General features: G+C 39.9%; 1 protein-coding gene across 3 annotated transcripts in view; it reads left to right on the top strand.

Moving 5' to 3' along the window:
* Positions 1–18,177, top strand: part of LOC117296392 (protein dopey-1-like) — a 38,370-nt gene extending 20,193 nt beyond the window's left edge. The window contains exons 11-27 of one of the 3 annotated variants that reach the window (XM_033779290.1): positions 79–352; positions 1,149–2,932; positions 3,459–3,690; positions 4,337–4,528; positions 5,144–5,155; positions 8,180–8,305; positions 8,911–9,045; positions 9,671–9,831; positions 10,336–10,532; positions 11,090–11,235; positions 11,938–12,047; positions 12,480–12,629; positions 13,615–13,676; positions 14,516–14,805; positions 15,244–15,485; positions 15,826–15,931; positions 16,358–18,177. In XM_033779290.1, coding sequence (XP_033635181.1) covers positions 79–352; positions 1,149–2,932; positions 3,459–3,690; positions 4,337–4,528; positions 5,144–5,155; positions 8,180–8,305; positions 8,911–9,045; positions 9,671–9,831; positions 10,336–10,532; positions 11,090–11,235; positions 11,938–12,047; positions 12,480–12,629; positions 13,615–13,676; positions 14,516–14,805; positions 15,244–15,485; positions 15,826–15,931; positions 16,358–16,657 — 4,519 coding nt within the window. In that variant the 3' untranslated portion in view covers positions 16,658–18,177. Of the gene's footprint in view, positions 1–78; positions 353–1,148; positions 2,933–3,455; positions 3,691–4,336; positions 4,529–5,143; positions 5,156–8,179; positions 8,306–8,910; positions 9,046–9,670; positions 9,832–10,335; positions 10,533–11,089; positions 11,236–11,937; positions 12,048–12,479; positions 12,630–13,614; positions 13,677–14,515; positions 14,806–15,243; positions 15,486–15,825; positions 15,932–16,357 lie in introns of all 3 variants that reach the window. The other 2 variants (XM_033779289.1, XM_033779291.1) reach the window with 2 other exon arrangements.
* The last annotated feature ends 4,622 nt before the right edge of the window (positions 18,178–22,799 follow it).

The following is a 22,799-nucleotide window of genomic DNA, read 5'->3' as shown; positions in this document are numbered from 1 at the left end:
TAGTATGTAACTTGTATACAAAAAAACAACGTTTGTTTTAGTGTAATCTGAAAAGTGTTGTATCTTTCCTGCCTACAGGTCTCTCCTTGTCATGATGGACAGTCTAGAATGCCCTGATTGTATGATCCGTTCAGTCACCCAGACATGGCTTGTACATGCTATCGACCGCGGCGATATAGCACGACTCCTTGAGCCCATCCTGCTAGTCCTTCTACACCCAGCCACTGCTAGAGTCTCTGTGCAGTTCCTACACACTAAGCCTGCTCAGAAAGCTTCTGGTGACTCGGCTGAGGAGGAAGCCGCAGCTGAGGCTGAGAGTAGGATTTATAGCATTAGTAGCATAGAAGGAGAGGTGAGTACATTGCAGGTCACTGTATGTTAAAGGAACGTTACAGAGTTGGTACAGAAAACAAAAATCGTGAAGATCACAGATTTACATCAAACTAACATGGTCTAATGATGATGATAGTTGAAAACATCCCTTTAAATATTTGTGTCTGAAATGTCATATTTGATGAGAATAAATAATCTAACTTCGCGTTTGGAGTTTATGGCTCAGTGAGCGTTTTATTCCTTTCTATTTTGGCATCGATGCAATGCAAAATGTGTCATCGGTTTTTCACTATTCTCTCGTGACCCAGATGGCTGATCGATCTCAAACTTCTACAGGTTTGTCAGTTTATGTATATGGTGAATTACACTGCCAGCAACTGTTTTGTTAGCAAAAACCAATTCTGTAATGTTCCTTTAATGTGTAGATGTCAAATTAAATGGATATCACAGATACTAAGGATTTACAGGCAACCGGTCCCAGAAGAGAATTCATTCATATTTGAATGTTCTAATTTTTTTGCCTTGGGGGATTGTAAGACATTGTTTGGAAAACGTCTTATGGTCCTGTAATATGCACTGCAGTTGGTTGCCTCCTGGTTGCCTGGAGAAGTCGTTGTTGAAATAAGGCCCTACAGGATTTATGCGACTCTCCTGAAAACATTGCTCTGTGATTTAAACAAATATTTAAAGTTTGACATCTTCCATCTTTTTTGTTAGGTTTCGATACGATAACTTGGAATTTGTTGTCTGACTTTTTAAAGTTTTAAAAGCATTATGGAGTGTCTTACGTTATGATTGTCTTTTTGTTGATGCAGGTTAAGTACTACGTCATCAAGGATGGCAAACGCGCCATAGCCATCAACCCAAGCAGGCAAGACCCTGTCTTTGCCTGTACGACCATCGATGACAAGATGAAATACGTCACAAACAAAGCCAACACAGGTCTGAGATACAGCGTGCCACCGCAGATGCTCAGTAAGACACTGAGTGTCACCGTCAACCCCATGACCCAGCCAGGATACGGCAGCGACTCTGACAGCGACGTCTCCGCAACGAGTCAACGAGGAAAGGTTACGACATCGAGGAAGGTCTCGAAAGACGAGGAGAAGACTATTAGAGTGGAACGACGCCAGTCGGATCTGGGGAATATTCCTTCGTCATTGGGCGAGAAGACCACAACACCTAGCAACAGTTCCGACGATCTTTGTGAGGAGCCGTCATACGTGTACAATGAAGACGTGAATGAGACAATTGAGGATGCTGTGAGAGGGATATTGTTGTCGGTAATTGACGAGGCGGTAAGGAAGGCTGATGGAACTCCCCTCGTAGATAACAGGAAAGATGTGCCTTGGGGTAATGCTGCTCCCAACGCCACCAAGCAGTCTTCAGTTGTATCTCAAGGATCCCCGAGTTCCAAAACTGCCAGGTCAGGAAATTTGGAAAACCTCGCCCCAGAAGACTATGCCCTGGACGACCTTGAACATGCCATGTCTGGTATGGAAACAGAACAGAGTGATGTCGAGGTCGGGACAGCTGGCGATGGGAGAGCAGCAGATCAGCTAAAGAGACTCCCCGCTCTGAAGTTGAACGCAGTCCCTGCGTTGCAGCAACACATTCTGCTGTACGTGCAGGTGTACGACGCACAGCGCATGCTGTACGTGCTGTCGACGATCAAGGCAATACTAAGCACAAACCCCTGGCCGTTTGTGTGCGCCATGTCGTCAACAAGCATCAGCAGCACCAACACGCCACAGCTCATTAAACTACAGCAGCTTCTTGCTCGGCATAAACGCTGCATCACTGGGCAGGACTTCTACTCGGACCTAGAGCAAGAGGCACTGACGGCCTTCCGCAGTAGCACCTATCTAGAGATTGTTGTCCTAATCTGTGTGTACTACATGAGGAGTTACTATCCGCGAGACTTAAAGGCGAGAGAAAGCGACGTCCATGGTAATCGGGACGTGCAAATTGCAAGCATGGAGGTTCTTCGTCTGATTCTTCATGAGCTTGTCTACATCGTGAAGGACAGCGGGCGAGGACTGGCCACGTTCATCAGCGACCTCCTCATCAGGTCCAAAGTCCAGAAGGCCGTTCTCTACTGTTTGCTATCATCTGTCTTCAACAGTCATACTAAGTCGAAAAGCCAAACCAAAGAAGCCGACATCATTCTAGATATTTCTCCGAATATGTCTGATCGAGGTGCCCAGGCGTTTCAGATTCAGCTACTGAAGCTGGCACGTACCCTCATCTTTCTCGAAGATCAACTCTTCACCCTGAAGGACGACACGGACACAGGAAGCAACGGAGACAGCGAGTGGGAGTACCTCAGGATGAAGTTCACCCCGCAGAATCCATCCTCCATGGGGTTCGTCCGCTCGGAGCGATTCGGGAGCCAGTCCATCTTCATCCGGGCTGTCTTGAGCGCCCTCCAACAGTACCAGATCTGTCACATGCATCGGCACTGGGTGTCTGTTGTGACTGAGGCTCTACCACATCTAGAGCGGGGATTGCCCAAGTTGGCCATTCCAGTCTCAAAGCAGCTCTGTAAGAACCTGGAGCAGTTGACGATTCTCTACACACCAGGAGATTCGTCTAAGAAGTAAGATACTCATGCTTAAGTCTTAATTTAAAGACATTGCTTTGTGTGAAACGTTTCTCAGATTGTTTATTCCAACTCTGGAATTATTCTTCCCACATTGACATAACTGCTCCAGATATTCGGCAGTTTGCTAGGGACCATCTTTTGAAATGAAATTTTTACAAGTTCTACTGTATGTGTGTACTGCTCTATGCTTATTCAAGAAGTGTATCAAACATTATTTATACCCAACCTAATGCTCTGCGTTCTTGACGTAGTGACCTGTTTTATAAATGCCATGTATGTTAGTATGTATGCTCTAGAATGGTAAAAGGCGTGGGTTCGAATCCCACCTTAGTAAAATGTCTATGATTTTTCACATAACTCGGGTAGCACTGAGTATACAGTGCTAACACACATCGGTGTTAGATATATGGGTACAACCAAAATTAATATCCTTTATCCCCCGATGCAAATTTCCGTCTATTAATTGATTGTTGCTATTATTAACCCTGAGCTATTTAATTTGTGATTTGATGTGTAGCAGGTTGGAGGTGAACCTGGAGAACGTTCCACCAGACCACGTTGTGACCATGCTGGAAGGCCTGACTACCATCTGCCACTTCTGCCTCCTGGAGAGCACCTCAAACCTCTCTACCATGGGGAGTCGACACTCTGGTCCAGCTTCTAGCACCAGCGTGGTAGAGTCTGAGATTAATACATCGACTACACCTCTACTCAGCAGCCTTCTGGGGGCATTGACTAGAGACAAGAGCAAGGTAATCTAAGAGGGGCTCCATTATTTGGTGCTAGATATCAGACAAATTTTAACCCCACCCCCTCCCCCTTCATTGTCTTTCATCCCTTGGATGGGACGTAAAGCTGTTGGTCCCGTGTGTTGTGTAATGCATGTAAAAGAACCTGGTGCACTTATTGAAAAGAGAAGGGGTTCCCCCCGGTGTTCCTGGTTTGATTGGCAGCATATTGCGCCACAGCACCATGTAAACCATTACATTGTGCTATGGTGGATGTTTTACTTATTTTTAATGTCTATATATATCTGTCCTTTTATTCTGTGAAACGCTGTAATAATTGTTTTTAACTAACAATTGTTTAATTCTTATGTGCCAATGGAACTAAATTTCTGTATATTTATGATGCAGACAATAAAACATTCTAATTCTATTTCTAAAAGTAAAAGGAGTAGATCTCATAATTCAAACTTAGTGCCACATACTTTGCCGGAAAATACTGTATGTTGAAGTGCCTTGTGCGTTGTTTTTGTGCAATATTTGTGTTTGCCTCTAGTAACTTTTTTGATATTTGTGGCTTTTTAAACTTGTGCGAGCAATGTAATTTTTGTCTTTTTGGAAAGTATTAAGATTCCTTTATGTCTTATGTCTTAATTGCTTCTTGGTTTGACAGAGTACGGCCAACCCAGCCAGCGGTCAATCCAACAGCCCCAAGGCGGAGGCTAGGAAGGGCCTCCTCGGCATGTTGCCAAGTATCATCTCTAGCGTGGCTAAGCTGTGGTCAGTCGTCCTACGCTGTGAGAGGCTGAGGGATTCCATCTCAAAGCCACAAGAACCGCCAAGTTGGAGCTTTGGACCACCTAAGGTAAATCGTTCAAGATTCAATTCGTTTCAAGTCAACATTTATTTCATACTTCTCTTCTCAAGATATAACGCTTATATTATATAGAAAATCAAAATAACAAGCACAGAGGGTGGAGGGAAAATAGTTAAGGCCGAGTCACACTGCAGCGATAACAAAAATGATAACGATCACAACGGAAAGAGAACGCATTGTATTGGTTGAATTGCTCCACGCAGAATAGGCACACGCTCATTCAACCAATAGAATGCGTTCTCTCTGCATCGTTAGCGTTATCGTTATCGCTGCAGTGGGACCGGGTCTTTAGTCTATGTAAACTTGAAGAAAGAGAGAATGAGGCTGACAGATTAAGCCTAGGCTTGGAGGAGACGGCCTAGACAGACAAACTATAAACAAGGAGACACGACAAACAGGTAACAAGTGATTTTTTCTTGTGTGGGGATTTATGGATGTTGCTAAGCGTTCTTTGCTTGCACAGCTAGCACATTAGTGACTATTATAACACCCTGTAAGCAGCTGTTGGGGAGCGCATGGGTGCAGAAATATTGACTTCTCAAACTGGCGCACAAATAACACATTTTTCTCTTGTATTATATCACCCTGGCATTTCCAACACAGCTTTCTACGGAGGTAAGATAGTAACACTATTGGTTGCTTTATACGTGTACTGTAGGATAGGCTGACTGTATGATATTTTTAACACTTCGGCCGATTTCCATTGCGTAGAAATTGCACGGCAAATTTATTTGGCGAACTAAATTTAGTTGTCAACTTTTATAAACTATAACTAACAATGGCTTTGAGGCCAGTTTTAATTTTGAGAGTTAATACTAAGAGTATACAAACCCTTTAAACATTATCAACCTTTGAGTTGTAGCTCAATGAAAATCAGCAGAAAACCAGTCACAAACATTGTCACATAGCATTTTGGCTGGTAACCAAATACTAATATGCAGATTTTTTTTACGTAGACAACTTCGGAGCTATTAAGATCTGATGAATAAGAACTTATTTGTAGAAAAAAAAATGTAGATTGTTTTTTTTTCTTTTCATTATTTGCTGAGAACCAGTCACAAACGTGTTATACTGATTTGTTTGCTTGTAGCCTTTCCGATAAACAATATGTTTCAGTTCTCAGTGGGTACAAATTAACATCATTGTTCACTGAGAGGAAAACAGTGGCAGAAGTGGGATTGGGCTAGGAGGTGATCCACTGTTTACATGAGCTTTTTTGGATCAACTTTTCCTGTCTTATTGCATGATGTCAAATTATGGAATGAAGTGTATAATTTCTAACAACCTACTGACCTTACTTTAAGTTTTTTTTTTTAGTATTTTGTTTTCAATTTTTATTTTTGTTTGTTCTTTCACAAATAAAAAAATAAATAAAAAAGAATTCCTTTGGAAATTACTATTTTACGACTTATTATTGGACTATACCTCACACACTAACAAGTGTTAGCCATGGCCTTTGTTGGCCCTAGTCGTAGCTAGGTGGCCCGGCTCAAAAGTTTCCCATGGACTTGAAGATTTTCCAATTGAAGTGACCTTTGTAAAATGAAAATGGCTTTCCCCTTTTAAAGCAACAGTCGCATTTTGCCGTAAAACGATTCGTAATATGTTTTGATAGATTCCACGGTAAGTAATGCCATTAAATTTGGTCCAGAACATTAATGAAGTACGTTTGTAGTTGCTGTGAGCGTTTTCACATTTTAACGTTGTGACAAGTACATGTAGTTTTGTAGAAAAGATATTGTCCCAAATCTTTACAGACGTCAATCTTTTTATTGTTTACTCTTTCTTGTTGACTTCTTTAGCTTGTTTTGTTTTTAATAGATGGTCAGTCTTAGTTTGCCTGCATTTTAACTTCTCAAACTTCTTCTTAGTTTAGTTACTAACAAAGTTTTAAAACCCTCCTATTATTTGGGCGAGGTGGCCTACCTGTACATGAACCATTTGACATGTTTAAAACCAGTCAACTGGCCAGGTTTCGTATGATGGTACAACAGAACTGTCTGTGCACTGTGTATATGCATCAACCACATGGTATTAAATTGCAGTATGCAGTATGTAGCCGAGCGGCTTAGTGCATATGGCACTAGTTCTGTGGTCGATTTCACAAAGAGTTGGGACTCGTCTTATCTCGAGTAACTTGGGATTTAATCTTAAGATCTGAATGCTACAGTGCAGGGTTGGGACTCGTCCTAAGTCCTAAGATGTCAGGAAGAGTTTTGTGAAATCGACGGCTGGTGGCTTAATGTCATCAGAATGTGGGTTCGAATGCCAGTCATGACACTTATGTCCTTAAGCAGGTCACTTTATAGTTGCTTCTCTTCAGCCAGGAGTAAACGGGTACCTGTGCGGGCAGAGATGGTTCTTGTGATTGACTTAGTCTACATATTTGTTGCACAGGCTGTATACTCCCAGGGAGCTGATATAGTTAAAGGAATGAATTAAGTGGTATAGTGACCAGGTGTAATAATGTTGGAGCCCAGTGGTCTTTCAATTTTGTGAAAACTTCTAAAAGTTGTATACATACATAAATGTGGCATGAAGTACAAAAAAAATGTGTGACACAGTTTTGACCTTAAATGGTTAACAATAAGTACAAGTACTAATCACAGTTTGTTTGTTTTAGCTCAGTAACCCTTTGCGTTGTATGTAGATTTAGTTGGCCAATCACGGCAGTAGCGCAAAAACCCATACATTGTATTAATCCATGTTCATGTACATGTAAACAACACGTAGAACCTTCAAGCTTAACAAAGCATAGTTTGATAGTCGCAAGACTAATGTTGCATCTGCGTTATTAAATCTGCAAGTAATTATAAAAATAATAAAACACGGCATTCGTAAGGCGCACTATCTCTATAAGTAAAGTTTTTTTCTTGAAGACCTGAAGCTATATACATGTATATATGTTGATTGAGAATGCACTACAATGGCAGGGGTTATTGGTTTCGATCCTAACTGAGTATTATGGCTGTGGATTTGTTTCAACTCACATCCTTAAGTGGTAGAGTGTCATGGCCGAGTGGTTAAGAGCACCGAATTCAAGTTCTGGTGCGTTTTCACCGAAGTGTGGGTTCGAATCCCGGTCGTGACACTTGTGTCCTTGAGCAAGATACTTTACTATAATTGCTTCTCTTCACCCAGGGGAATAAATGGGTACCTGCGAGGGTAGAGGTTGATATTGTGAATGAAAAAGCCTTTGGAGCGATATAAACTGTTGCCCAGGTTGTATACTCCCAAGGGAGCTGAGAAACATAAAAAAGGGATGTTATTGGCCCTATGACCAGGGCACTAATGTAAAGCGCTTAGAGAATTAAGTGTTAGTTATTAGGCGCTATATAAATCGAAAGTTATTATTATTATTATTAATAATAATAATAATAATAGTGGCTTCTTATATAGCGGCCATATCCGTCACTTAGTGACTCTCCTGGCGCTTTAATACACAATATTTTGCTGTAAAGTATGCGGGACTTCGTTTCTGAGTTATGATATCTCCTTTTACAAAGTACCATGTGATAGTTTACAAGGTGCTGCGGCACATTATGCTGCCAATCGTTGAATGGATTAAACAAAACTGATATTCTTCATCCACGATCCACAGTTTAACGTCATCTAAATCTTTGTTACTCTCTATCGCAGGGGAGTCGGCAGCAGATTCTGGAACTCCTGAGTCCCATAGCTCTTCACCATCCCGTCAATTTGCTCGCTGCTGTAGGAGTCGTCTGGAGTGATTGGAGAAGGAAGAACAACTTCAAGCAAACCACGGTGAGAACAAAAATAAAATAATATTAATAATAATACTAGGTTCTCATATCGCGCTTTATCACATTCCTAGGGGCATATCAAAGCACTCGGTATTTTCATTACATCATTCATTTTCATGCAGTAAGCATGGGAGGTTTGCATGCCGCTCGTTTGCTTACGGTTATGAGCGCTATGAAATGGAAATCGCGCAGTAAGCACAAAATCTGCCGTTAAGCAGTTCTATGAAATTGGCCCCAGATTTTGATCCTTGTGCTCTGAACTACTTGGCCCTGACACACCACAATACACCACAACCCACAACAATACACCACGACCCACCACAACACAACACAAAACAGTAAGTCTTCTGGGTTCATCTTTCTGCAGTACACAGAAACTATAGCTTAATGTCCCCTCTGAAGAATAGAGAAACTATGATGAAACAATGACAGAAGTGTCAAAACCGAGACTCAAACCCAGACACTCTGCTGATCAGAAACACCAGAGCTTGAGTCTGGTGCTTTGACCTGCTCGGCCATGACACATCATGAAACACCACACCACAACACACCGCGACACACCAGGTTTATTAATAGTTTTTGTTGTCCTGTTTGTTGACTATTCAGGGTGTACCATCAGTGACTGAGGATCAGACGGTCTTGGTTGAATTGGTCAGCGCTATCCGGGCATTACCAACTGACACCCTCATGCAGACCATTAAACAAGTCTTGAAGACACCGCCATTCACCATTAGAGATAAGGTAAGATTACTTCAGCTGAAAAGGGGGAAAAAAGTTGTGCGTTCAGAAAATGATTTGGTTTACCAATTAATTTGTTAAAGGCAGGGGCACTATTGGTAATTGTTCACAAAAAGTTGTTAGCATAAAAACTTACTTGGTAACAACCAATGGAGAGCTGTTGATAGTATAAAACCTTGTGAGAAACGGCTCCCTCTGAATTCACGTACATGTAGTTTTCGAGAAAGAAGTAATTTTCTAAGAATTTGATTTCAAGACCTCAAAATTGAATTTGTGCGATCAGAAAATGATTTTGTTTACCAATAAAGTTATGTTTCATTCTTTCCATTGTTTATTGTTAATTTCTTTCATTGCTTGTCATTGTTCCCTTGATTTTGAACTTATTTGTATATCTTGTTGTTTTTGCTGATTATCTAAATTTTTAATGTTTCTCTGTATTAGCGCCATGGAGCATTGTTTTCGATTGATATGGCGCTATATAAATGTTTACTATTATTATTATTATTATTATTCTTTCGGAGTTTTTATGAGGGTATCCTCTTGACATTGCTTGAGTTTTTTATAAGAATTGTTGTATTTTTATAACCGTCAGCAGTCCTTTAACAAATGTCCTTCATTGTTATTACAGAACCAACCTGGTCTAGAGACGAGCATGCTGCAGTTTGTATACTGCTACATCGGTCGTATGTCCAGCATGTCAGTACGGGACTCATGGCAGTCACTGCTGTCTCTCCTGAAAGAAGGCCTTCAACTGACTCTGGCACCATCTGGACAGTTCTTACTGCTACGGTGAGACACATCATCCATTCAGACCCTTTTATGTAGTCAGACCTTTTAGATACTGTGCTTCTGAGTCACAGATTGCACACATGGTTTTAAGCTGTCATATTGGTGATCACACCCGTGTAGGAAAAAAGTACACCAGGTTGATGTTTATCATAAATATTTGACAGATTTAACCGGGGAGTTTTGTTATCATTTCCAGAAACTGTAAACTACCAGGGGGCCTATGCTCCTTTATGAATGCATGTACAAAGCTAAGTTATATGAATTAAATAGATTTGTGTATTTTGTATTAAGAAAGAAGATTTTCTTCTCAACACCTTTGTCAGGCTAGTGCAAAAAACTCAGTAAAAGGCGTAAGATAATGTTTTGTAGCATTCAAGGGGCACGTTGCCTTCGGAGTTGGCACTTATGGCTATAAAAGGCATTTGTTTGGAAAAGCATCAACTGAAGACAAGAAATAACTTAACTTTTTGTTAAAATGAGTCATCTAAACTTGCTGTGTTGCAGTATCCTGAACGAGATCGTGCACAAGATTCCCGTGTTTGAGGATCGGAAGGACCAGAAAGAGCTCCAGGAAGTCAGCCAGCGTCTGGTAGAGGCTTGCAACACCATCGCGGGCTCATCTCTGGAACAGTCAACATGGCTACGAAGGAATGTCTCAGTTAAGATCAACACACAAGAGCAGTCAGCTACAGAGTCTGATGGTAGGTTGTAACAATGGGTGTAAAGCGTCTGTTAAAGGTAATAAAAGAGTAGGCAACGAGGTCTCAAGCGACTGTTTAAAACTGGCAGGGTTGTGGTCTTGCGATATAGGACAGAGCCAAAGGCGGGGCCCTTTATCGCCTGACCATGGCCCTGCAAGGTTTTAAACGACCGCTTTAGAACAAGTCACTACTCTTTTATTCCCATTCATAAATGTGCCTTTGTTAAAAAGCTGAAAATCTTTACAAATGTATAAAAATTAAACAAATTCCGCAAATTTCTGACACGTTACCGGGCTCCGTTCTTGATGAGTCAAAATTGCATTGGCGCTCAATGGTTGTGCGTATGCGCGCATGCTAAATAATTTTTACACTGAGTACTGGTATGTATTGATTGCGTTAGACAGCTGTGACGTCAAATCCGCTTTGCACAAAGCATTCGTAGGAAGTATGAGCCAGGCTTAAGGAGGACATTGCTGTAATATTTATATAAATTTATACACAAACTGACAAACAGAAGAATTAGACGAAAGAAGAAGATTTTGTTTGTATTCTTGTAGGATCAGAATCAGCGGGACCAGAGTCACCAGCTGAGATGAATTCAAGCATGACTAGCAATGATCCAAACACACCGACAGGGACACCAACTAACAGCGCTAAGAACTACTCACAGTACAGTGTGCAAGCCTTGAACCTACTTGCAGAGGTTGGTGCTCAACAGGGTTGTTTTCTATAGTTGTGAAAGGGCTTTTACGTCTCCTTGCCCCCTGGTCATTGCATTGGTTCACTTTAAATGCTCATGTAGAAATTTACAATTTCCTTATTGGGTGCCTTTTACCATGATTACCAAGGAGAAAATGTCTTTGTGCCATTGCCCTTTTGAAAATAATCGAAGCATACGTGCCTGGTAATGTTTTATCTACAGGTTATTTAAAGTGCTTATTCTTTTTTATATATTTTTTTACTTTGAGACCCATGTAATAGCTTGTTAGGATTACCATGGTGCTGCAGCGCATTCGTCAGCAAATACTGCAACAAACATTACTGTGGCGTGTCGTGGCCGAGCGGTTAAGAGCACTGGATTCACTCTATGGTGTTTGATCAGCAGAGTGTGGGTTCGAGTCCCGGCCGTGACACTTGCTACGTAAAGTTGGGGAGGAAGTGCTTTCTGCTCTACCAGCCAGGCTTAAAGGGGGTAACCCTGTTTCAGCCCCAGGAGTAGGTGGCAACGGCCTCTGGAATAAAATAATTGTAGCCCACACCTTGAAGTGGCCTTCAGGCCTTGTGTGTCTGACGAATTTCTTAAAAAATAAAAAATAAATTAAAAATCCCTTGGCGTAAAGTGTTTTACACAGCACATGAGACCACATGAAACTGTTATCTTAATATATCTTGTTTGTTGATGCAGTTGTTGTCCACGATGCTAGACATGGTATATGGAAGCGACGAGAAAGAGAAGGTTCTACCGTTACTAACATCCATAATGCATAACGTCACACCATACCTCAAGAACCACAGGTGAGGCCTTCAATTTCCAACTCTAATTATTTGTTATTTTATTTTAACTATGTGATCAAGGGCACAAGGGTCACGACCTGGATTTGAACCACACCCCTGTTGATCACACCAGAACGTGGGTCTAGTGGATCAGACAGCTTGGCCACGACACAAAAAAACAACAACTCACACAACACACTCAGGTCTGATACTTTACGGAGGCAACAAAGTCAATATCCTCCGTGCCCCCTGTTCATTGCCTTGGTGCCCTTGAAATGCTCCAGTAGAAATTTACAATTTTCTCATAGGATGCCCTTTACCAAGGAGCGAATGCCTTGGTACCCTTGCCCTTTCAAAAACTAAGCATACAGGCCTAAAACCTGTTGACTGTAATCTTGTGTATGTTCACCACAATCAAAAACATCAATTTGAAAATTACTCCCTTTTCTTCAGTTCTCCCAACATGCCAAGTTTCCGAGCTTGCACGGCGTTACTATCAAGTCTAAGTGGTTACCAGTATACACGTAGAGCATGGAAGAAAGATGCCTTTGATCTCCTCCTGGACCCAGCCTTCTTTCAAGTGGACACTGTCTGTATACACAAGTGAGTACAAAGTTTGTTTGGACATCTAGGGTCAAATTTGTTTAATCAAGAAAAAACTCAATCTTTTTAAATTGTTTGTGTGTATTGATTTATGCATTTTTTTTAGTCTCTGTTTATTGCTTTATTGTTCATTTGTTGTGTTATTTGCATTGCTATTGTTTGTCTAAAGCGCTTTGGTCTTAATGAAATGGCACTATATAACCCATTGTATTGTATTGTATTGAATTGTATGGTATTGTATTGTATTATATTTTTATGTGAATTTTACCTGATGTACTTTTAAAATGTTTTTGCCTGGTTTGATTTGTGTAAATGTTCATTATCTTTTTAAGCATTTGTTTAGCTTTTAATAATGTTTTGTGTTCTTAACTTTTATGGATTCATTGATTGACTCCTCTTTGAGTTTAATTGTTAATACTTGTTTGTTTGATGCTGTTGTTTATAGGCCTATTTAAATCGAGCCCTTTTGGCGTTTATAAATATTGGTTTGCTTCGTATCCAATACTTTATATTAGTTTCATTTCGTTATTAATTTGTTGTTTTCATTAATTATTTTTCTTGGCTGTCGTTGACTTAAATTATTGTACTTTATTTGTTTATTATTCTCCTTTATTCACCAATTTTTTTTATGGGATTAAATGTTATATTTACATGTAATTGAATAGATCATAATTATTATTATTATTATTTTAACTATTATTATTTATTATTATTATTATTTTTTGGGAACCATTATGGTTCCATTTATTGCAAACACCATTTCACACACTATTGAATGGCAATAATAACAACAACAAGAACACTGGAGTTAAACAAACCCAGTACAATAAGTTATTGAAAACTTACTGAACAATTATTGTACGAAGTTTGTATATACTCAGCGCCTTGAGTACCTTGTTTGGTAGATATGTGCGCTATATAAGACTTCGTTATTATTATTATTATTATTATCATTATTATTATTATTATGTTTTTGATATTTCAGTTGGCTTCCTGTAATTGATAACCTGATGACTCACGATAAGACGACCTACAGGGACCTTATGGGTAAGAGTCAGATTCACAACTATAAAGCCTGTCTACTACGTGGCGTGTCGTGGCTGAGCGGTTAAGAGCACCGGACTCAAGCTCTGGTGTTTCTATTCAGCAGAGTGTGGGTTCGAGTCCCAGTTGTGACACAAAGCCTTAAGGCTTGTGTGTTCTGTAATGCACGTAAAATAACCCAGTGCACCTATCAAAAAGACAAGGGGTTCTCCATGGTGTTCCTGGTCAGATCGGCTGCATATTACACCACAGCACCTTGTAAATTATTACATAGCGCTACATGTATGTAACAGGAGTAGGTCTCATACTTCAAACGTAGTCCCACGCACCTTGCAGGGAAATACTGTATATTGTAATTGAAGTCTTACACTGTATACAGCGTATGTATCTACCAAAAAAGGTACTCAAGGCGCTCAGTATATACAAACTTTCAGAATGGTAGGAAATTGCAGTGACGGATTTTGAGACCCAATTATTTAGCACCTTATAAGGGTTTACAAGGTGCTACGACGCATACAGCACCCACAGCAAGGAACACCGAGGCGAACCCTTTCTCTTTTCGAAAAGTGCACAGGGTTCTTTTACATGCAATACACAACACATGGGACCAACGGCTTTATGTCTTTATCCGAAGGATGAAGCAACGGTTAAGTGTCTTGCTTAAGGCACAAGTGTCACGACTTGGGATTCGAAACACTCTGCTGACCAGAAACACTAGAGTTTGAATTCGGTGCTCTTAACCGCTCGGCCACGACACTTCCACAACACTTGTAGCGCCTTGAGTGTCACTGAGTGATATAAGAAGCCACTATTATTTTTATCGTTGTTATTATTGATTGTAGCTCGTGTAGCAGCCTTCCAGACTACCTCCCTCAACCTGTTCACCAGCAAAGAAGCCGAGATCGACCAACGAGCCCAGCTTCTCAAACGTCTCAGCTTCACCATCTTCTGCAGTCAGACGGACCAGTACGTACGTTTCCTGCCGGACATACAAGAACGCCTCGCTGAGAATCTGAGGCAGAGTCAGGGACCTGCCGTACATGAACAGGTGTTCGTCTGCTTTAGGGTGTTGCTGCTGCGTATCTCGCCCCATCATCTGACCGGGCTTTGGCCCACTGTTATCTCAGAACTGGTAGGTGGCTATAGCTGGGTTTACTTCATGTTTGACGTGTCGTGGCCGAGTGGTTAAAGGGTGTCGATACATTTAGTAGATCACGCTTTTTGCCATGGCATGAATCCCTACTCACTAATTATGAATGAAGATATACAAATGTATGTTATACAATTTACCTGTAGAAGTTTCAGCTTTTTTAGTCATCAAGTTTTTGAAAAAAACACAGCAATGTTGTCAGGAGAGTCATGTAAACATGTTGTATCTAAAATAATTTGTGTGACATTGTTTTACTCAAAAAGTCAGCAAGTGATATTTTATTTCTACCATCATTATCTTCAGACGGTGTTAGTTTGATGTATATGTGGATGTTGTGTTTTGTGTCGTACAAAAAGTACCCAATTCATTTTAAGAAAGTGTTGGTTTTATTTTCAATCCATACACTCTGCTCTCTGTTAGGTGCAAGTGTTTCTTCACATGGAGGAGCAGTTATGCAACACGACGGCAGACAACACCAAGAAGTCCATGATGAAACGAGTAGCAAGCACCGACTTTGGAAGTTTCTTCCTGGGCGGTAATGGCAACATTCCACAGACTTTGAGTAACGTCGCCAAACCGTGGCTTGGGCTGTACCTAGCCGCTTGTAAACTCCTCGATCTAGCTATGTGTTTACCATCGGAGGAGCTGCCTCAATTTCAAGTGTAAGTAGTTTAAGAATAAGAAAATAGAATAAGCTGTTGCAAACTGCTTATCAACTCAGAGGACCTGCTTACCAACCAAAAGGATCTACACAGATTTTTAATATATGGCCAGGGATGTTGGAATTGAAGGCCTTCGGCTACAGTATTTTGGTAAACATATGTCCCTGGCTTTTGTTTTGTTTATGTTTGTATTCTGTATGTGTTTTTATGCCGAATAAATAATAACAATAATAATAATAATAATGTTTGATATAAAAAGAAAGCTATTGGTATGACTTTTCCACCCTAGCTGAATCTTTCTCGAAGGCTACAAGTAAATTTGTAAACTTGTTTCTTTCAGGTACAAGTGGGCGTTTGTTGGAGACTGTAAGAAGCTGGATTCCCCGATGCAGTTCGTGCCTCATGTCTCCAGAGCTGCTAAAATCCTCAGAACAAGACTAAAACAGGTGAGTCAAGCCATTGTCCATGTTGTCCTGGAGGAAAATGCTTCAGTATGGCCATGTCCAAGTTGGCGGCTACTGCTAGATTTGGTTGCTATCATGCGTTGAGGAGGACATCCTTAGCAATACCCATAGCTGTAGTCGCCAATGCTGGTGCAGCTTTGAAATTAGTCCTGGACAACAAGTTAATATGTACTATCTGGGACAAGGTTTTTTACCCTGTTGCTAGTTTACTTTTTTTGAAATTGGGTATCGATTATTTATTTATTTATTTATTTTGTTTGTTCTTGTTTACTGCGCATGAACACCCAGTGTGTGGATATGTGCGCATTACAAGTCGTTATTATTTTTTATTATCATCAACCTTCAGAGTTCTAAAAACTGATTTCTGCGTTTAAAAGCTGATTATTTGATGTGTGTTTTGATCCCTAGGAGAATGGTGAGGAGCCCCCTGCTATCCAGCCTGTTCCCGGGAGACCGCTACTCACCATGTACAACATCAAATCCATTGAGGAACTCCTGCCGTTCTTGAATGTAGTCTGCCCAGACGTAGAGATGAACTCGGAAAACCGCACTCAGGATCTGATTCTATTGGACAGCGAGCTGGCCAGCAAGCCTGGACGGACAATGAGCAAGACAGATGATTCGGTCGTTCTTGACAACCTGACTTCGGTGGAGTTTATTGAGAGACATATGGAGAGGGATTTCCTTGTGCCCTTGGTTGGGTCATAGGTCAAAGGTCATGCGGATTCGTCATCAGTGGAAATTATTAAGAGGTTCTCAGTACAGGTTGTAGGTCAGGTAACAGGTAATTGACGTCTAGCTACAACCATACTGTGGAAGCTATACGGGAATTCTCAATTAAAGAAACAGGGTTGATTAACAACATCCTTTTCGTCAAACAACTAACACCTGTTATCTTCATGTAATTCCTTTGCCAAACAGTAAGGCTGCTACATGTAACTGCCCCAGGCAGATTAACTGCTCATCTTTTATAATGGTCCAAGGAAATCAATGTAAACACTTTCCCACTTTCATAACGGATGTATAGTTTCCGAGGTTTTCGTTGTGAAACTTTTAATGGTCTCTCGCATGTTCAAACATTGGGACTTGTTAAAGTCCACAAGTTTGTTTATGCTTTAAGCAATGTAGCTGTGACCAAAGTAGTCCAAAAAAGGATTGAATATGCACAAGACTTGCTCTTTTGCACTCTAAAAAGCAAATCAAAAGACTACATGTAATTCCTTTATGTTTGAAGCATTTCAATGCAATTTGTTTGTAATGCAGATGATTCAGAAGAAATTACCAAAGAGAAAACCCAAACAAAATACCTCCTTCCTAAATGCACAGTAAAGCAATTTTAAATTGGGGATGAAAGTTTTACGCGAAGTTGTGTTCTTCGGAAATATGTATCTATATTTATTTATTGTCCACTCTTTAAAAAAAAGGAAGAAACAAAAGCAATGTATAAAATTCATTAAAGCTCCAGACCAGGACAGTAAAATTCTAAACAATTTTAGAAAAACTCCATTTGTCAAGGAGTGAAGACAACGTGGATAAATTAATGTATACACATTAAAAACAAAAACAAAACCAGTGCAGTACACTGCAGTCATCCAATATTTGTATATTATTGTTGAATTTTGGCAACATTTTCTTATGAATTTATCTTGAAAAATTTCACAAATTGCAATGGTTCTGTTTTAGGAATGTTGACGGTACGTGGGAAACATAAAAAATCTAAATTTTTGACCTTCACTTTGACCTTTAAGGTTTAGTGTGAAGTAGGCCAAATCTTGCAGCTGTTTGCTGGCCGTGACTGCCAGCCATTTTCGGTACAAGCCGCATGTGGCCGCTAAAGGTTTAACAATCCTGTTATGTAATAAATTAATTTATGAAAGTGTCTTGATGATTCATAATATAATATTTTAGCTGTTTTTTGTTTTACCATTCCAACCATGTCATATATGAATATTGTCATAACAGTGATGTTAAATGTTATCACTGTTCCCGATTGACCAAAACCTCTCCTCTGTGGTTGAGTTAAAACACAGTGCAATAAACAATGCATCAGCTTTTTCAGCAGCATGGTTTCCTACGTAGGCCTACTACAGAATCATTAAAATAAAAATATCAACTTTGTTTAATAGCGCAGTTCCACAGAAATACCCTTGTGCTTCAAACATTATTACTCCTGGTCATTAGGCCACTAATTTCATTCCTTAAAGACACTGGACACCTTTAGCAATTGTCAAAGACAAGCCTTCACAGTTGGTGGATCTCAAAATATGCATAAAATAAAAAAAACTGTAAAAATTTGAGCTCAATTGGTTGTCGAAGTTGCGAGATAATAATGAAAGAAAAAACACCCTTGTTACACTTAGTTGTGTGCTTTCAGATGCTTGATTTCGAGACCTCAAATTCCAAATCTGATGTCTCGAAATCAAATTCTTGGAAAATTACTTCTTTCTCGTAAACTACGTCAGTACTTGTTACCAAGAAATGTTTTATGCTAATAATTGTTTTGAGTAATTATCAATAGTGTCCACGGCCTTTAAAGACACTGGACACCTTTAGTAAATTTCCATCTAGATAAGTATATTCCCATGGAATAAATTGATACAAAAACAAGGACATTATTTTTGAGCAATTGTCTTAATAACAAATGTTTATAAAGTATGAAATGATGAGTTAAATGGGGTATGTTTGTTTCATCACGCTCTTATAAACGGCCTAAACCCCTTGCCTTTTTGATGTATTTCCATTTCATTCTACGGTGGTGTTTTTAAGGTGTTGAGGTGGGACTTGTTTAATAATCTTGATTAATACCTTTATAAAGTTGTATATCATTTACTACAAATAATAATTCTGACTATCTGTGGATTATTATTATGTCATAACTAACAATAAAACAAAGCGTGAAGATGAATAGCAGCTCTATATGATCAAACTTTGGGCAATGTAAAACTGTGTACGATAACAATAATAATAACTGAAAATATATTAATTCGAGAATTGCTGAATATATTATGTTTAAATGTATAACATGTCAATTGAATGTTAACTATAAACAAATACAACAAATCAGTTGGAATACGGAGTGTGTATTTTTGTCTTTTTGTTTTAAAGACCAAAAGTGGCCTGTCGCCACAAATCTCTGACGCAAACTTTAATTTGTATTATAAAAATAAGAAGGTTGCGTCAGACCTAAGAGTGATTTAGTGTGCGTTTGCGTTCTACCGTCTATGTATACAAGGAAACTGCAAAAGATGGGGTTGGTGGTAAACATCGCGTCATCAGGTATCACCACTGTCTGTGCGTGGTGTGACGTCACACGAAAAGTATGAATGGTTCGTGAGTCATCGGCTTTTGCCGAAACTGAGTTTTTTGGGTCGGAAACGCCTTTCGAATTTGCGTTTTTCTTCAGTCCTTATTTCACATTTCTTGAACGAAAACAGTAATATCAATAATCCGTTATAGGTAGACTAATCTGTACTAGATCAGTGGGTATTACTGACTATAACTTACAGGTTAGATTTGCTAGATTAAGATCGATTTAGTTCTTATTTTTGTTTCCAATTTGAAAATGATAATAATTAGTAATATGGCAATGGCTTTCCACGCGTTATCCCTTTACACCATGATTTTTCAGGAGCACTCTCTGTGCTCAGTCAGTGGGAGTAGATTGTTCGGCAACTCACCATCTCAAGCCAGAGTGAGAAAATGAGCGTCTTGGGTAGTTTAATGTTCCTCTTGCTTGAGATGTTTCTTGAGGTTTCAGCATCTTATAGTGTGAGTGGTCTTTAACGAGGGGGTCTGGTAGGGCCTACCAGCCGGTAGAGCACTACGTCCTACTAGACCCCCTGGCTACACCGCTGCATTAGATCACCATCGTGTTGCCATAAAACATGTAGGAACCACGAACCAGACGATTTTGCTAATAGCTCGATAGGGTTAATTTGCTAATTGACTGATCACCAGACAGTGGGAATAATCAAGGACTATTGGCAATAACTTATTGCTTACTTACACGTGGTTCACATTAAGTCTAGAATACTTTAATAACCCTTCAATTTGTTTTTACCTCTTCAATCAGAATACTTGCGTTTCTGGTCATGGAAAATGTGCTCCTTTGAAGGCGTGTGGGGGTTTTGGTGAGCAATAATTTATTACAATTTTGTTTATGTTGGGGCGTTTAATATTAAGATGCGGAAATATATTGTTGGGTAATTTCTGCAACGTAGACATTAGGCTTATGTGTACAATACACCGTATAATTCTGTTTCCGATCCAGAGAAACTCGGTCTTGAAGATGGTTCGATCCCCGATGAGAGCCTCTCCGCATCAAGCAGCTGGGAACCCCATGACTACCATAAGTCCACGAGCACACCGGCTGGTGGCCGTCTCAACAAGATACCACCTGACGATAATATCGTAGGAGCTTGGCATCCTAAGGTAGCGGATACCAACCAGTGGATACAAGTGGATTTAGGCAACCCGACCTACGTCACTGGGGTACTCACACAAGGGCGTTATGATTCACTTGGTGGCCCGCAGCGGGTGACAAAATACAAAGTGCAGTTCGAACCGCCTTCACCGGCATCTCTTGTTGACGTGAAACACCAACTTGGTCAAACTCAGGTATGGACCCTCCTTTAATTGATTTACTATCTTTGTCAAATGATAAAACCCCCCTCTGATTTGAACTAATATACGTTATTTATCCCTCTTCTAGATATTCAAAGCCAATACCGATCAGCACAGCATCGTGGAGAGGTGCTTCTTCGAGCCCGTCTTGGCGGTCACGATTCGAATCGTGCCCGTTGAGTGGAATATTTTCATTGCTCTGCGTTTTGAGCTGCTTGGCTGTAAGTAAATACGTGCAGTGATGAACGACCAAACGTCACTTTTTGAGGGAAATAGTTTACTAATTACTATTACTAATTACTATCTGATTGATGTCAAGGTCTTCTGTGTTTTTTTTTTCTTCAAACAACTTTGACATCCGATTTTGGCTGCATAATGAGTTCTGTATTTATTTGACGAATAACTTGTATATTTTACATTAATTTTATATTATATTATGTCTTTAGAATTTGTACAGATGGTATATCGTTGGTGGTGTTTCAGATCAAAATTCGTGTAAGTCCATCCATTCGTCTCTCATCGATTTTTTTTTAGAACACAATTTTACCTTTGGCCTTTGCATTCTTGTCATACTCGTAACTGTGGCTTGAAACTTGGAATGAACTCATCCTCTCTTTAATATAACTCTGGTCTTTTCTGTATGTAGAAAGCTCCCAACTGATTATTGTAATACAATTTGGCAGAGTACCGATTGTTTAATTTCAAGAACATTAATTATAAGCTATAGCGATGTCATCATTTTAGGTGGGGTAACCATTGCTAAGTGCTAGGTTAACACTTGCACACATAATAAATTCTGAAAATTACCCAACAGAATTGTATTAATTTTCAAACGCGGAAGCTTTGATTCAAGTACGGAAGGATCCGATGTAGTAGTTGCGCTCCGTCGGTGCTCTACAATATGGACTCTCCTTCGTCACACACTAACTTGATGGCGCTCTGTATGTGGATCACTTGAGTTGGAGGATATCGTACCCCTCTTCTTGCGTTGCAAATAAGGAGCCAAGTTTTTCGAAGTAGCTCGGAGTAAATGTAATTTCAACTACTCTTTTTGTAATGTTGGTATCGCCTGTGCTGAGCACTATGAATGATTTTGGTTAATGAATAGACTGGCTTAAGTCTCCGACCGTTACGAGTCTTTATTGATTGTACAAGCAACGCGAAAGCATCGGCTGAATACAGAAAAAAGACTATGTCAAGTCGATGATAATAGTATAGGGTGCGTTCGTATAGCTTCCCTGGGTCGACCCCGACATGTGGCGTTTTTTTTATCCAGGACGAACGTGTGCAGATAATTACCCACGTTCGTCTTGGAAAAAAACCCACCACGCACCGGGGTAGACCCAGGGGAGCTAAACGAACGCACCCATAGTTCATACCATCGGATAGACTGGCTAAAGTCTCCGATTATGAAGGGTCTTTGTTGACGGACAAAAAGTACGATAGCATCAGCTGAGGCATTGAGTGGTGAGGTATCAATTGGTTTGCGGTAACACCATGTGTGTATCTACTCAAATATATATTGATACCTCACCATGCAATACCTGGCAAGTAGATACACATGGTGTTACCGTACACCAAACTGGGCCTTTTATTGACTGTACAAGCAACGCGATTCCATCGGTTAGATACAGATAAAGACTTAGTCAAGTCTAGACTATTCTAGCTCATTGTGTAGTAGAATCGTGTCAAATTACACACATCGTAGTTTATTTTAATCTAAAAGTAATTAAATCGAATCAAGCTCACGGGTCAACTTTAAACGTGTTCGATCGATTGTTTCTTTCTCTGTCCAACTTAACCTGAACGCAATTTAATCACGTTGCCGACAACGTGCCTCTCTATAGGGATGTGACCTGTGACATCACATGTTTACAAGAGAGCCACAGAGCCTGGACTTCATGCAGACAGGATTTGTACACAGCCTAATGGAAGAAATCTTAAAATCTTAAATTTTATGGAGATTGCTTTGTCCAATTTTTATCAACTTTTCATATGAACATATATAGGGGGCACATCTCAAAACTTGTCAATTTTTTACTTTCATAACTCTTGGATTTATGTGGAAATTATGGCACAAATTGCCAACTTTCCCATAGCAGTATCTTGCCTGACAGAATAACCAAAGAATGCACAAAGGTCGCACTTATTGTAAACAAAGTTCACATGGTCTATAGGCATTTAAATTTTGGGATTTGTAGTAAATTGTGAGGCTCCTCTTTAGATA

Source organism: Asterias rubens, chromosome 11, assembly GCF_902459465.1.
Source record: "Asterias rubens chromosome 11, eAstRub1.3, whole genome shotgun sequence".
Classification (NCBI taxonomy): domain Eukaryota; kingdom Metazoa; phylum Echinodermata; class Asteroidea; order Forcipulatida; family Asteriidae; genus Asterias; species Asterias rubens.
Note: the sequence above shows the minus strand (reverse complement) of the source record. Positions and strands in the feature narration are given on the sequence as shown.